The sequence below is a fragment of the Cibotium barometz genome, chromosome 51, assembly GCF_041138505.1.
Source record: "Cibotium barometz isolate CiBa-2024 chromosome 51, ASM4113850v1, whole genome shotgun sequence".
NCBI classification, from domain to species: domain Eukaryota; kingdom Viridiplantae; phylum Streptophyta; class Polypodiopsida; order Cyatheales; family Cibotiaceae; genus Cibotium; species Cibotium barometz.
The window spans coordinates 32,642,340-32,659,219 of NC_141096.1; the positions used below are offsets into that span (position 1 = coordinate 32,642,340).

At 39.8% G+C, this 16,880-nt stretch overlaps 1 protein-coding gene across 2 annotated transcripts; it reads right to left on the reverse strand.

The window, feature by feature from the left end:
- Nucleotides 1-295: 295 nt before the first annotated feature.
- LOC147609548 (transcription factor MTB2-like) lies at nucleotides 296-4,066 on the reverse strand. Of its 2 annotated transcripts, XM_086787474.1 has the most exons (3): nucleotides 3,851-4,031; nucleotides 1,084-3,766; nucleotides 296-943 (listed from the first exon to the last, which is right to left on the reverse strand). In XM_086787474.1, exon 2 carries the CDS (start codon nucleotides 3,722-3,724, stop codon nucleotides 1,796-1,798), a length of 1,929 nt encoding a protein of 642 aa, XP_086643600.1. In that variant the 5' UTR covers nucleotides 3,725-3,766; nucleotides 3,851-4,031; the 3' UTR covers nucleotides 296-943; nucleotides 1,084-1,795. The 2 variants fall into 2 exon arrangements, with proteins under 2 accessions (XP_086643600.1, XP_086643598.1); XM_086787472.1 differs by having other exon boundaries at nucleotides 1,084-4,066.
- Nucleotides 4,067-16,880: the final 12,814 nt, after the last annotated feature.

Sequence of the window (16,880 nt, forward strand, 5' to 3'; positions counted from 1 at the left end):
GGCAACGAGCAAGTCACTAACTAATGAGTGATGATTAAATGAACCATGAAAGTAGACCAGAACTTGGAAGAGTTTTGCACTTTAGACCACCCAACTTCCCAAGCAAACTCACCGTGTGAATAGTCCCCCCACCCTCCTACTCCTGAGGGGAAGCCACAACAGGTTAGCAATGAGCGGGTCACTAACTAACTAGTGATGATTAAATGAACCGTGAAAATAAAGTAAAACTTAGAAGAGTTTTGTACTTTAGACCACCCAAATTCCCAAGCATGAAAGTAGGCCAAAACTTAGAAACTTTTTTTATAATACGGGATTTTTATTTGTACCAAGTAGTGTCCTTTACTAACATGCGGTAGAGCAATTGGTGAAGCGTGTGTGTGTTTGGGGTAAGGTCTCGTGATCGAGTCTTACTTCCAGCTCTCATAAGTAGACCAAGAAGAGTACAAAAGAACTTGAAGAGTTTTGCACTTTAGACCACCCAAAACGTGGGCTAGGCCTACGTTTTCTTTGGCATGGGGATGGCCTCTTTCCGCCGTATCCACCTCCAGTGCACGCGCACCGGTAGTGCTACCCGCGCCCCTTCCGCCTCTCCTGTGCATCCCTCCTCCGCCAGCCCTGTTGTGAGACGGTGTTTGTCCTACAACTCCTTTCAACGTCCATAGCTGCACTAGGCATAGCCAGGTCTGTGTATTGCCTTCTGTGCAATGGAGGACTTGGTGATGCAATGCCGGCAGAGACGAAAAATCTGCGCCAAACGGGGGCTCAGATTTCCTCCACTCAACCTGTGTCCGGCTCCCATGGTGAAGGTGTCAGAGCTCCCCGCTCTGCGACCTCTTCCACCAAAGGGCGGAGAGGACAAAGCCCAGCCTGAACTTCTTCCGGCTCCAAAGACCCAGCCGGAAGGAGGCTGGCAGAGTCAGGCGGCAACGCCACGCCCACAGCCCTACACTCGAGAAGAAAAACTTGAACTAAAAAAACCTTTTGTGCACAAAGACGCTATACTAACACAGGGTAGCTTTGCCAAGGCCATTAATGTTAACAACTGAGTGGACACCTGATCTGCTTTTAAACAAATTAACTTACTTGCAAAAACTCCACAAAGAAAAGAAAATGCTGGAGGAGGCCATTTTACTTCTCAAAGAGGAAGTGCACATTTAGCCAAATTGAAGGCATACAAGATGTCCCCTCTGCCCATGTTACTCCAGTCACTATCATTGGTGTAATGCCTGCAGCCAAACCGAAGCATGATACTTACAAAAAAGCCACTCACAAAATTGAGTGGCAAAATAAACCTGCTGCAGCTTGTCACAGAGTGACAACGATGCTCGTAAAGACGGCTAAGCTGCAGCAAACAGGCCACTATAAGTTTGGTGTATTGTCTGCATGACATCTTTCACCAAGAAAGTTGACATGACCACTTCTCATCCACCATACACTAAACAAAAAAGGCCATCAACTATACACTTATCTAAAACGACACCATCACAAAGCATTTACACAATTGCAGCTTGAATGCTTAAAAGTAATGTCAAGAGGGTTTTTATAAAAGGTGCAATGGCCCTTTGTTCAGAGAACCTCTAACTGCAGGGAGAATGGCCTGTGTTATCATGCAACCCTTTGTGGATAGCTGATTTGCTTACCACAACCATGTCCATCATATGTGTTTATCAACCTTTCAAAAGCACACAAGTCTAAACCCATGCAAGGTTTAGGAAAACCAAGGGCTAATGATTTGGTAGTAGTTTCCATTGTATACCACAGGCCACAAATAAAATTCAGATAAAATGACAGAGTCTCAATGACTTCTAGTAATGACCGCATACAGCAGATCTTCAGTAATGTTCTTGGAGCTCTTAAGATCAAGTTTGAGGGTATGTAGAAATGATTCATCAACCATGACCACATTGGCTGGTGGTATTTCTAGCTTTAGCTCTTGCAATCCCTCTATCAATTTGTTTAGTGGATGACTTTTTCTAGGGCAAGTCATCCGTACTGTAGCCTGTCCATTTTGCAGCTGTACATCAACCTGTGGCATACTTCTAGAAGAAGAGTTACCTCCCTCCTTTTTCTGCAAAATTGCAGATACATCTTCCACATTAGCGATCGGGGACCCTGCCAGAAGCTCGTCCCTCTCTTGCTGCATGCCCTTTAGCTTGTCTTGGAGCTCTTGAATGTACGCAATGGCATCCCCTAAAAGAGAGGCTTTGTCCATCTTGGAGATGTTTGGAACCACAGACCTCAGTGCATAAAACCGCTGATTCAACTTCTCCCGCCTCTGTCGTTCGGCTTCAACATGGTTCAAGGGCTCTTCTCTCCCATTGGCTGGCTTTCTACCTCGCTTTCGTGGCCGGATTTCCTCCACGGCATCCTTGCAGGAGGCTTCCATGTCAGAATTCTCTGCTTCAACACACGATCTCACAACGCTGCTCAGCGAGAGGCCACCCAGGCCATCATAATGCTGCATGAACTTGTCCTCCCCATTCTTGAGAGAGGAAATCTGGGCACCCAATTCCTTCTTCTGCAAGAATTGTCCACCCAGCTCATTTTTTTGCAAGTATTGGGCACCCAATTCATTTCTCTGCAAGAATTGAGCTCCTAAATCGTTCTTCTGCAAGAACTGGGTGCCCAATTCGACAGTGAAGCTAGATGGTTTTTGGTTTTGGCCTTTGTGAAGAATTTCCAGGCCTGCTTGCTTGATGCAGGGGAAATTCTGCTTCGGATGCCACCCATGAGCTTGGAAAAGCTTGGCTGCAGCTGCCCTTTGTGCAGCTAAGAAGGGGTTCATTTGAAAATTGGGTGGGAATGATCTCAGATCTACAGGGGGGGGCATTCTTGCTATCTGCCCATGAAAATGCTGGCCTCCTGCAGCTGATCTAATACTGGCCACTTCATGTTTTCCAGAATTGCTCTTCAAAGTCATGTTAGGACTAGCTGGCGGAGAAGATACTGCCTCCTCTTTGACAGTGGACTGCGCTTGTAGATGAAAGCCTTCGTTCTGGGTCTTCACCCAAACATCTTCAGTGAAAGAAACCTTGATTTCATGAATGAGCTTCCTGTTTTCAAAGATCATATCTGTCGAGCCCAGCTCTGCTACACCATTGAAAGTTGGCACACAGACAATGGTCTGAATTCCTGCCATTTTTGCAATGGAAGCCCTTATGCAAATGCCAGAGCTATCTCGGTTGGTTCCTGTTAACCAAACATGGTTCTGGGTCTCTAAAGCTGTCCCGGGGATGCCCATTCCGTGCCGGAAACAGTAGAACATGGAGATAAGGTAGAACAGTTCTGTATCAGAGACAAAATCTCCATCAGCTATGGCCATAAGATCATCATCTGTAGCACAGAATTGAGCTTGAAGGATCCGGAGAACCCTTCTTTTGAGCTGTTCATCACCAGAACGGCTATGGCTAGGGGTTTTGGCAGCTTCACCTTGCTTTTCTTTGGGTCCTTTGAAGTACCCATCTCCCCATCCCAGGACCTCTTCACCCTTCACTGTGCAAGAAAGCTGCCAGAAGATGGCATATGTCCAATTCACGGCAGAGCCTTCCACAAGGTTATGGAGCCTTTGCTGGAGAGCTGCTTCGTTCAGCCTTCTCCCACCTGCTGGTGTTAACCCCTGCAAGCTCCAAGAAAGATGGGCTATGGCAGAAGGGCCCAACAGCTGCTCTATAACGTGCAGATCTTCATTAGTCCAAGCCCGTATGACAGTAGCATCAGAACCCATAATCTTCTAGGCTTCCCAAGCTCCTTGAACAGAAGAACCCACCTGAAGCAGCAGTCTTTTCTTGTCAATGGAGCCCTCTGTTGAACAAAACAGGGAAAAAACCCCTTGCCAGGGAAGAAAACCCACCTTGATTTTTGCCAATGGTGCCGCCTCCTTCAGGAAACCCACCTTGCCAATGGAGCCCTCTGTTGAACAAAACAGGGAAAAACCCCCTTGCCAGGGAAGAAAACCCTGCTTTTTGCCAATGGTACCGCCTCCTTCAGGAAACCCACCTCTGTAAAGTTTTGCTTTTTGTCAATGACGCCCTTCGAACCATGGAAGCAAGATGAAGCACATGGGGAAGTACCCAAGGAATATAATAAAATAATAAGCTAAATTATGCACATGGGAAGTAACTGATTGCACGTAAAAGTGGTACTTAGTTTACAAAAAGAAAATCTTTAATTAAAAGTAATAACGAGATGCAGTGGTGTGTGCAGTCGTACAACCCAACCCCTTGTGTAGAAAAGCGCGATAATATTATTTATTAAAAAAGATGATATTATTATTTATTGTAAAATGTAGATCTTCAAATTTGGCAAAGTTTTAAAAATCCCTATAATAAGAGTATTCCGGCGGCTCTTCACGTGGTAGCCACGTAATCTCTAAGCCCATGTTGAAGCACATTAATATAATGTGCATGCATTTGCAAACCTAATATCTCTATTAATTAATGCACATATCATTAATGTTTAACTAATGCACATATTGTTAATGTCACATTATATTGCAATCTTTTGTTAAGTCTTTATTTATGGTTCAAAATCCTTAAGATTCTATGCACCTTGTTCGTCCCCCCCCCTCCCAATTAAATATTTGCCAACATGTTTACACGTCTCATGATGCATCCCCCACTAATATTACTAACCAAAGCACCACCTTTCCTTTTAAGAAATATCTAGGCTTGGGTGCTTGCCTTCCCCAATGAGGAGACCACATCACATTGGGGCTGTAAATTCAAAGAAAATTCCAGACCCCGACCTCATCTTTACCATTATAAACCCTCCCATGGTAGTCTCAAAAAGTTGAAGTAAGAGACGCATGATGCTTGCATCATTTCCTCTCATGAACAGAGAAACAGTGTTCTTCCTTTATGAGGTAACAATTTAACTCACCCAATTATCACGGGGTCGTCTTTTCAATCATGAAGTTATCTTTCAATTTACTAATCTTGTCCTTGTCTTGTTTTTTTTTTAAACTGTTGCCTTCATATAATCTTAATACTTTATGCTCGGGGGAAAGTATGGTTTTCTAACACTTATGAGGTAGCCTTGAAGTGGTAACATGCCTTATGCCAAACAATCTTAAGACGTAGGCTTCACCTCACACACTACAATAGTTGTACCATGGCTTCTTTGCATAAACCCAACAAGTCTTGTACTTACATCATCTTAAGCACGCCCTCCAACCTAATATGCATTAAAAATGTGTGCAATCTTTTTTCTAATCTTTTTGAGCATATGTTTTGTACACGTCTCCCTTTTGTTCCAAAAGACAACCTTTAGTCTCAATCTAAGAAGTTTCCTCAAAAAGTGAAACCACACTATGACAAAAGAGAGAATGTATATTGTGGCCCATCCTCAAAAGAACAAATGAAATCAAAATATTGCATTGAGTATTACTAAAACCACATACTAATCAACATGACTCGCTAGCCCTATCTTTATTTGACATGTTACAAGTAGTACCAATATTCATTTTGTGGGAACCATGACTTGATACAAAGCATGCCGCGTGACTTTGATATGACAAGGAAGTTATACATTGCTCCCCCCACATCCCGTTCAACCCTCCAAATATCTTATCTTTTTGTCTAAAGTGAAGTGTCATCACATGGAAAAGTGTGTCTTTCTATGCAGGTTTCTTCTGACAAACATCCTTTTCACATGCTTTCTTTTACACCTTCCACCCTCCACCCCCTTCACATGCTTTGCATTGTCCACACACTCTTTAACTTCTCCCCCACTCTCTTTAACCTAGAGTCTACCTCCTTCACATGCTACTCCCCCTTTTTCATTATTGTCACTTATTTTCTTTCACGTTACTTTTTATGACATACATTTACTTTTCTCTCATTTACTTATTATTTACTCATTTTCTCATATGATCCATGTTCCTCTTCTTGTCATAAATTTTACCTAAAGCAACCAAGTAAGTGTCATATGAAACTAGTCATGACATTACCTATAATAGATTATCACATGCCCAAAGTTCATGTCACATCAAAAAAGTGGAATTCATTTTTCCTTGGTTTAAAGGGTTTTGATTTGTTCACATTTAAAGGGTTTTGATCTATTCACATTTAAAGGGTTTTGATCTATTCACATTTAAAGGGTTTTGATCTATTTGCATTTAAAGGGTTTATCTATGATCTGTTTGCATTGAATTAACTTCCAAGATTTTATCCCCATTGAAAAGCATGCATACATTTTCTAATATCATGTTCGTTTTCTATGCAAGACTTTTGTGAAATAAGATTAACTAAATGAAGATTAATGAGTTTTCAAGGCTTAGAATTGTTAAAATCCAATATATTTCTCTTTTACGAGTTTTTCTCCCTAACCGATGCTACATGCTCCCTGCATATAACATAGAAGATATTTTTTTTTCCCTCCAATGTATTTAACTTACAGAAAGGGTATTGTAAATTCATCTTCCAAGTACGCATACATGAGTTGACACTAGAGCTTCATAGGTCCACGTTTTTGGGTCAGTAGGTGGGTTGTTGTTGTGTGTTTGTTGGGTCTGGGCAGGAAGAGGGGGGGCACAAGCCTAGAATTTGAAGTGTACCCCCAAAATTGCATTTGAAGAGGACATACTATTACTATATCACCAACATTCAAAGGGCTAAAACTCATGACACCTCTTAACCACACACGAGATGGTTTTCTAAAATGCATATACTCACAATTAATTTGTTTATAGAAGACACCATTTTTTATCCTCCAATATATTTACTTATAAAAGATAATTTTTTAAAATCCTCCTATGTATGTAACTTATAAAAGGGGTATTACAATTTCACCTTCCCAATATCCATACTCACATGGGTTTACTAACATGTATATTTATTTTTTATAACCCTTTGAATGTGGGTGACATGGTAATAGTATATCCTTATAATCTCTTCAAATGGAGGTTAAGCAGCATGAGCCTTTTAAATGCAATTTTGGGGTTGCACTTCACATTTTAGGCCTTCCCCCCCCAACCCCATCAAACACACAACAACAACCCCATCAAACACAACAACAACCCACCTACTAAGAAAAAAAAACATGGCCTTTAATATATTGATATTTTAATACCCAAGGGTCCTTCAAGTCTAGTCTAAAACCATGGACCTATAAAGCTCTAGTCTCTAGCACATGTGTATAAGTACATGCTCATAGAAGTGTCTTGTCTTCTCACTTTTTTACAAGAACATCTCTCATAATTTTTTTGACTTCTGAAAGATAATGTATCTTGAAATATCTAGGATTATATATTTTGCATGTCTTATTTTGAGAAAATAAAAAAATATCATTTTAAGAAATCCTGCCAACTTTTGCATTTTACATTGTGTGGTTGACTAAAAGGTGGTTATTGCATTAATTTAAATTTTCTCATGTAAATGCAAAAATGTTTACATGTAGATAGAAATGTCCTTTTTGCTTAAACATCCTCATTCATGCATAAATTGTTTGAATTTTATGTCGTGTAAAATTTTATAAAGCATATGATCTTCCTCATAGATAATAATAGGATGAAACAAGTGGAAATAACGTGGAAGTAAATCACATTTAAAAGTTGAGATATATATATATATATATATATATGATTAAGGCTAAAAGCACCTAAGATAAAATTGATGTTTGAAATCTATAATGCTACAATTTCAATGACCTATATGCATATTGATAATGAAAGATCAAGGAATGATTTGGTAAAGAGAGGTTAAGGAGCCTTATTCATGTTGCCCATGATATATTAAACTTGAACTCTTTATTATTACATTAAGAAACAATTCCAGGAGTAAAGATTCCCCTCTTACGATACAATGTAATAGTCTCTAGGAGGCCCTCATTAGAGAAGAGAACATTCCCTTAAAAGGGCCTCAAAGGTTCTTCACATAAAACATACCCTTGGAATGGACTCACTAACACAACCCACTGCCTTAGGCCTCTCTTCCCATACCTCCATCCCTTCTATACACTTAAAAAAATATCATTAAAAGAAACTCTCTCTCTCTCTCTCTCACACACACACACACACACACACACACACACACACATGCACGCACGTGCATGCATATGCACACACACAGAGACACACACACACACACATGCATACATACACACACAAATACACATAATCTCTCTCTCTCTCTCTCTCTCTCTCTCTCTCTCTCTCACACACACACACACACACACACACACACACACACACACACAATCCTTACTATAGTAGCAAGAGAATCTCTTTTTTTAAAATGCTTTTGCCCACTCTTGACTACTTGTGTTCTCCTCATCTTTGATTGCACAAAGACATGTTGAGAAGAACATGAGAAAGAGAGAGCGAGAGAGAGAGAGAGAGAGAGAGAGAGAGAGAGAGAGAGAGAGAGAGAGAGACTTCCTGCCCTTGCTAGCATAAGGTAATTAACCTCCTACACCTTACATTATCAACAGTATAGAACGCGGGCTTAATTATCTCTCCACCTATCCTTTCAAAGTGGTTTCCTCTTAGTATTTTTTATTCTCCTCCTTCATCCTTGTAAGCAAAATGCATACGTTTAGTAGGTCACAAGAAATGTGTGTGCACATGTGTGTGTGTGTGTGTGTGTTTCCCAGACCTCTGCCATGAGGGCTTCATTATGGGATTCTTTATGCAGATATCCATGGAGATCCAATGCATTCATCTGTGGAGATTTTAATAATTCCCCTCTGCCAAGAGATAACACCACTTCAAGATCCATATGCTATCATTGGAAAGGCAGAAATGGGACATCATGCTTCTTTCTATGCAGGCTGAAGATTTATGGGTGCTTCTCCAAGGGTCAGTGCCTGGATATACTTTTCATCATAATGCACTTACTACATACTGGGCAAGGCTTGACAGATGGTATTTGTTTTACCCTCAACAATTTGCAGATTTTAGCCCTCATCTCCTTATAGATTTCTCATTGGGCTTGTTAGATCATGCCCCATTGTGGATGAATTTACAGCTTGGCATGCCTCTGGATGATTTGCCATCCCTCTCCAGTAGATTATTGCATGTTAATCAGGCTTATTTCTGACATCACTATTTCTAGCAAATGATCACACTTGCAATTCATCCCTTGCCTTTGCATGCCAAGGAGGACATGAATTATGCTTGGGACAGCTTTGTCTCTCGTATGCAGAATGTCATTAGGGAGTATGGCAATTGGCATATGACTGAATGGAGGAATGAGGTTAAATGGGCAAAAAGGACAGCACAACAATTGACTGAATTTTCTCAGTTAAGGCCTCTCTTTGATTCAGAAAAGGATTCCCTTTCACATGCTCAGTTTAAATTGACTGTTAATGATCAGAGGAAATTGCACAAATGGCAGATTAGGGCAAGAATGAAGACCCTCATGGATAAGGGCTGCTCATCAAAAGCCTTTTTTCAGGGCTTGTATGCTACTCGAAAGAAAAACTCATGCCTGAGGGTAAGGAAGCTAGATGGCTCTTGGACGCACTCTTTCTCTGATCTCCAAGATGAAAGCCAGAATTATTTCCAGAAATTATTCTCCGCTCTAGTTCCCCATCAAATCAAATGACTGAGGCTAGGACTGAATTTCTCCAATATGTTTCTGGAATAGTGGAAATGGATGATGCTCTTACCTTGGAGAGACCTTTTACTGACACAGAACTTAATAATGCATTGTTCCACCTCAGCAAATACAAGTCCCTTGGCTGGGATGGCCTTACGGTGGAATTTTATATTTCTTTTTGGGATGATTTGAAAGAAGTCCTTTTGCAAATGATCAATGTTGCCTGGCAAGAAAATCAGTTGCCGCACTCTTGGAAGCATGGCATAGTCAAACTTGTGCCCAAAAACATCTGTGTGACCATATGTCAGATTGGAGGCCTATTACTTTGATGCCTGTAGTTTACAAACTCATTACCAAAATGATTGTGCATAGGCTTCACAGGATACTGGATGCGGGACTTCATCCTCATCAGTATGGGTTTGTGCCGCGAAGACAAATCCATGACAATATATCCAATGCCTTGACTGCAATTGAATATGCTAAGTATTCGCATCAAGATGTGCTTACATTGCAGGTGGATATTGCTAAGGCATTTAACACTGTTCAATGGGATTTTATCTCTCAAATCATGACCAAGTTGGGCTTTGGTCCCAAGATGGCAAATGCACTTTACTGGCTTTATTTTGGCTCTACTTCTCAGTGCATTCTTGGGGGTCATCTATCTCGGTCATGGACATTGGGTCGATCAGTTAGACAGGGCTATCCTCTTAGTGCTCTCTTCTATGCCATTTCGACCCATCCCCTTTTAATGTATCTTGATCATCTTACAAACACAGGACAGATGACTGGTCTTAAAATCCCTGGGGCGCTGCATCTTTTCTGGCACAAGCATATGCTGATGATTCCTTCTTTATGCCACAGAATTCTTCCCGGGAAGTTCAAATGCTTATGACCACTCTTTCATTGTATGGCTTGGCAGCGGGATTGCATGTCAATTTTGATAAATCTAAATTACTTCCCCTGAAACAATGTGACTGGCATTCTATTCTTTGGCCGGGTCAAGTGGTGCATTCCAAAGATGTAGTTAGGCATTTGGGATATCCCATAGGATGGCATATCACTAGGAAGCAGCAGCTAAAATGGATCTTCCAAAGACTTCAATATAAACTGGAATACTGGAAGATTTCTACTTGGCCTCTTCATGTCAGGCTTAGAATAGTACAGTCCATTGTAATGTCCTATATCCAGTTCTATTTGCCTTTGCTGCATTGGTCCTCCAGGGATATTTCAGCCTTTATGTCTCAAGCTATGGAGATGTTATGGAGGATAAAAATTGCTGTGAAAGCATTGAGACTGATGAAGATGGAAATGGTGTGCTCTCCTAGGATGCATGGTGGACTTAATGTCCTCAATATAAGATATCATGTACTTGCAAGGAAGGCGACTATGCTGCATACTTTTTTTCGCCAACAACAGCCATGGACTTGTATGTTAGCATCCATGTGTGTCAACATGAGGACTTGTGCTTATGGTCATTGGATTACTGATCATTGGGAGGTTGTCATTGGGAGATTTGTAGGGAAGATACCTGGTTGTCCTTTCTCTACTGCTCTGATACTTGACTGGAAACAAGTACTTTCTAAGGTCAAATGGGCTCCTGATAATTGCTCGGGGACAAACTCAATGAGGAAAGAAATTATTCATTGGAGTGCCATCTGTGACATTCCACTCGCTTTACAGGAACCTGTTCGGGCATACAATCTCATGAAATTGGGAATTAGATACATATATGATGTGGTAGATGATCAGGGCTATGTCTTATCTTTTCCTCAGGCTACTGCTTTCTATGCATTGGGAATGCATCATAGGTCTATATGGAAGAAAATTGCTGATTTATTACATCTTTTTCTAAATGTTCCTCCTGTGGGGCTGACACAGACAGGCTTATGGATTGGCAATTGCAACCCTCTGCTACATGCACTCATCCTGTTCCTCTTCCTGCCTTAACCTCCATCAAAGCTTACAGGCTTCTTCAGCCTGCTCCATGGATTCAGCAACATGCTAATTCTCTGTGGCATATAAGGAAACCCCTCTCATGGTGGCGGAAGAATCTCGGGATGTTATGGAAGTGTAAAATGCCATTGAAACAAAGACTTTTTCTTTGGAGATGTATGACAGGCACATTGTCAGTGGGGGTCACACTTGCTAAACATCGCATTGCACCATCCACATGTTTAAGATGTCAGGCTCCTTCAGAGACTGTTCTTCATTTGCTTTGGCACTGCCCGTGTTCTAGGATCCTCCTCAGGAGAATTTCAGATTATCTTCGGCTCCGTTTCCCGAGTCACAGATTTGGGAAACATTTCTGGCTCTTTGGCAGATTTATGAGATCTTTGTCTCAATACTCACCATTTCTCTCTTGGGTGAGATATTGGGCTCTTTGGACAATCTGGAGTGAGCATAATTTGGCATACTTGGGTCGGTAGATTCACAAGTCATATGAATCTTTCCGAGCCTCATTGCGATAATCCTTATATGATGCCTGCCATGAGGGTGATATGGATGCTTCTTGCATAGAGCTTTTCTTTTTATGTTTCTGATCTTTGGGATACTCTCCATTTCGGAGACCTCCCATCATGTAAATTTATGAGCATATAAATATACTGCACTGGATATTACCAAAAAAAAAGTGTGTGTGTGTGTGTGTGTGTATGTAGAGAGAGAGAATTAAATACCCTTTATTTAGCCACAATGATTCTTCTTGTATGCTCCTTTTATTGTCCACGCACATGCCACATCACTTTTTCTATCCCAGTCTATCTGTATATATATATATATATATATACATATATATATATATATACATACATATATATATACATATATACATATATATATATATATATATATACATATATGTATGTATATATGTATATACATATATACATATATATATATATATATATATATATATATATATGTATGTATATATGTATATACATATATACATATATGTATATATGTATATATATATATATATGTATATATGTATATATATATATATGTATATATATATATGTATATATGTATATATATATATGTATATATGTATATATATATGTATATATATATATATATATATATATATTATAAATATATACGTACATATGTACATATATACGTATATATGTATATATATACATATATATGTACATTAATATATATATATATATATGTACATATATGTATGTATGTGTGTATACATACATACATACATACATACACATACCTATATATATATACATACATTTACAAAAGTGTTATTCTCATTAAATTTCATTTTTATGCATAGAAAGATGCATAAAGGAATTTTTTTATTACAAAAGTGTTATTCTCATTAAATTTGATTTTTATGCACAGAAAGATGCATAAGGAATTTTTTTTATTACAAAGTGTTATTCTTATTAAATTTGATTTTTATGCATAGAAAGATGCATAAAGAAAATTTTTTTATTATAAAAGTGTTATTCTTATAAAAATTGATTTTTATGCATAAATAGATGCATAAAGAAATTCTTTTTATTTTAAAAGTGTTATTCCTATTAAATTTGATTTTATGCAAAAATAGATGCATAAAAGGATTTTTTTGAAAAGAGTTATTCCCACTGAAGTTGATTTTTATGCATAAATAGATGGATAAATAAATTTTTATATCAAAATTAGAATTCTCTTAAATTATATGTTTAAATTCTATGAGTATTTGAAAAATGAATAATTAAATACTCTAAGAGTGAAATTTCTATCGTTTTATATTCACATGGATTGTAAAAAGAGAATTCAGGAAATCTATCGAGATCGAAATATTCAGATAAATGATTAATCTATTCCTCATTGGAATTCATAATAACTAATTTAGAAATCAGTTAAGTGAATATTCAAAGACAAAATTTAATAAAATAGTAACTGAATTATCAAAGCTTTTCGAGAAACATAGATCAGGAAAAATCTTATCGGACTCGAACCTTGAATCAGACTATGACCAAGACCAAACTCTTTCGTCAGTTTTGAGGAAAGAAGGTCTGACCAGTTTAGAAAAATACACTCAAAACTCCCGCCAAATCTGAAACTAAGTTGAGTCTCTTCGAATTGATCTGTGGATCAAGGTTATAGAATTCGAGGAATTCTGATCAAGAAAATTTAGGGATACTGATTCAAGAAATACTCCTTGTATTTAAAAAAAAATCAAACTAAAAACTCGCATAGAAATGAGATGTGATGTGAATAGATGCGATGAGATGTGATCTGAATCAAATAGATGTGAATGAATGGATGGATGTGAATGTGTATGTAAAAAATGGATGTGGATGTGTATGTGAAAAATGGATGTGGATGTGAAGAATGGATGTGGATGAGTATGTGAAAGAATGGATGTGGATGTGTATGTGAAAGAATGGATGTGGATGAGTATGTGAAAAAATGGATGTGGATGTATGTGAAAGAATGGATGTGAATGTGTATGTGAAGAATGGATGTGAATGTGTATGTGAAGAATGGACGTGGATGAGTATGTGAAAGAATGGATGTGGATGTATGCGAAAGAATGGATGTGAATGTGTATGTGAAGAATGGATGTGGATGTGTATGTGAAGAATGGATGTGTATGAGTATGTGAAAGAATGGATGTGGATGTATGTGAAAGAATGGATGTGAATGTGTATGTGAAGAATGGATGTGGATGTGTATGTGAAGAATGGATGTGGATGTATGTGAAAGAATGGATGTGGATGTGTATGTGAAAGAATGTGATGTGATGTGACATGAATATATGTGGATGTGAAGTGATAGATATGAATGTATGGATAGATGTGGGTGGTCGTACATGTGAACGATTGGATGGATGTGGATGATTGAGATGAGATGTGTATGAATGAGATATGATGTGGATAGAAGTATGTGATATAATGTGGATAGAATGTATGTGATGGGATGGTTATGAGAATGAATGTGGTGGATATGAATGAATGAATGTGATGGATATGAATGAATGTGATGTGATGGATGTAAATGGATATGATGTAAATGAATGTGATGGACGTGAATAGATGTGATGTGATGTGAATCGGATGTGAATGAATGAGATGTGATGTAAATTGGGATAGATGTGATATGTGATGTGAGTGAATGAGATGTGATGTGATGAGATGTGGATATGGTAGATGCGAGTAGATGAGATCTGATGCGGATAAATGAGAAAAGATGTGATGAGATGGAAAATGATGTGATGAGAATGGGAATACATATGAAATAAATGAGGATTGATGTGGAACAATGTGGAAAGACGAGAGTTCGTAATATAAACTATATTTATGACCTGTTTTTAAATGACTGTTTTATGTCAAAAATGTTGGGGAAGCATTTTGACCGTCTTGTGAATGAGGTCGTGGAGGCCTATGTGATAAAGTTGCAACAGTTGACGGAGAGTCAACGGAGGACGTCTCGCGTAGCAAGGTCGGCCGAGGTCTTGACTAGCCTCGGTTCGATTTAAATGGTGAGCTTCTGGTATGGTGGATGAGGGACTAAGGAAGCAGCCTATGAGTGAAGTACTAGGTGACCTGCGAAGGATCCTAGAGGGTGCTGACCATACGGTGCTCGGGCTCTGAGTCGCCGAAGATACCCACACGTACATCGTGGAAGATATTTGGATCAAGGAGTAAGAGTTGTTTTCTAAATTCGGGCATGGATCTGGTTGATTGACCTTGCTGGTCCTCAACGGATGAGTCCATGGCTCTTTTATATGGATCTGTTGGTTGATCTTGTTGATCTTCGACAGAGATTCCATTTTGATTTTTATAAGTGAATATATTGCCAGGTACTATGAGCTAGGAACTATTGAAAAGGCCCCTAAGTGGACAGGTGGTGAGTGTTCTGGTTGCCAATGATGCCATAAGTACTCCGATGAAGGAAAAATTAGAAATTAGGATTCAACCGGATTAATTTTGGAGGATTATGATCAGTGATACTATAGTTTCATTAAATGATTGTTTTAAAGACAGTTGAATCTGTGAAAAAGGCAATTTCATATTGGGTGTGTAAGTGGTGTGACTAGTCTTAAGTTTGCATGAATATCCGGCTAGGGGGCCTGGGAACTCTTTTCCCTGGTACCCGAGACAAAACCTAACCAAATTCTTAAATGGATCCCATCACTACAGTGGTTGGGCGGTTGGCTAACCCATGGGACTAGATGGGGTTAGGCTGGACTGATGGATCCCTAAAATGAGACTCAATTCTGTTATGGTACGATAGATGAAGTAAATCTCGGATAAAAATTGTTCTATGGAAAAGAATCAACGGCTGTGCCTCTCAATGAGGAAAAAAGCGTTGGTCTCTATGATCCAAGGGGAGATGGGGTCATCAAGGAAGATGTCATGTTGGAGGAGATTGAGGTGGAGGTCTTGGTGTTGGAGGTCGAGGAGTTGGTTGGGGTTTTGTGGGGGGTGGAGAGGTACGGCAGCTCTATGGCCGGAGTCCATCAAGGCCTCAACCTTGCACTTGATAGTGTTGGGTATTGGCCCAGAGGGTGTGGGATGAGGGCGGATTGTGCGGGCTTCCAGGACTTGCAGTTGTGTATCCTTCTGGGGTGAAGGGTGAAGGGTGTCTTCAGCCACTTGCAGTTGTGCATCCTTCTGGGGTGAAGGGTGTCTTCCGCCACTTGACAGTACCTACTGAAGGAGAGTACCGTCAATGCAGCTCTCCTCCAGTAGGTACCATCAAGTGGCGGAAGACACCCTTCACCCCAAAAGGATGCACAACTGCATGTAGCTCTCTGTTTTAAGATCTTGGGCTTCGTTGTGGGCAAGGGAAAGGGCTTGGGTTGCTTGCTGTTCAGCCTCTTGGGGGTGCTCTTGAGCCTTTGTTGGAGCTCGTTGATGGTGGCAAGGGGTGGTGAGGGTGGCCGCATGGTCCTCGAGGGCCGCATCATGGATATGATGGTTGGCAAGGGAAGCTTTGTGGAGGTTTTATTGGGTTTGGCAAGGAGCATCTTGTTGAGCTGTTGTGACCTGTTCTTGCTGCCTTTGCATGTAATCTTTTTATGGGATGAGAACAGCTCACGGGCGATGTTGGAGAACCCTTGGGTGAAATCTAGGACAACGCCATGTGTTGATTGGATGCCTTTGGAGTAGGCAACCTAGGAATGGAAATGGATTGCATGGGCCCAGTGCAACATATCCATGGTGTGCCTTTGAGAGGAGAATGGGGATGATGGGCCTTCTTCAGGAAAGGTCCGGGGGAGGGGAAATATGTGGGGGCTAGGGGTTTTGATAAGGTTCTCATCGAAAAATTGGGTGGTGTGCTGGATATTCTTTTCTTCTTATGCTTTTCTCTGGGCTTCTTCCTCTTGTTCCA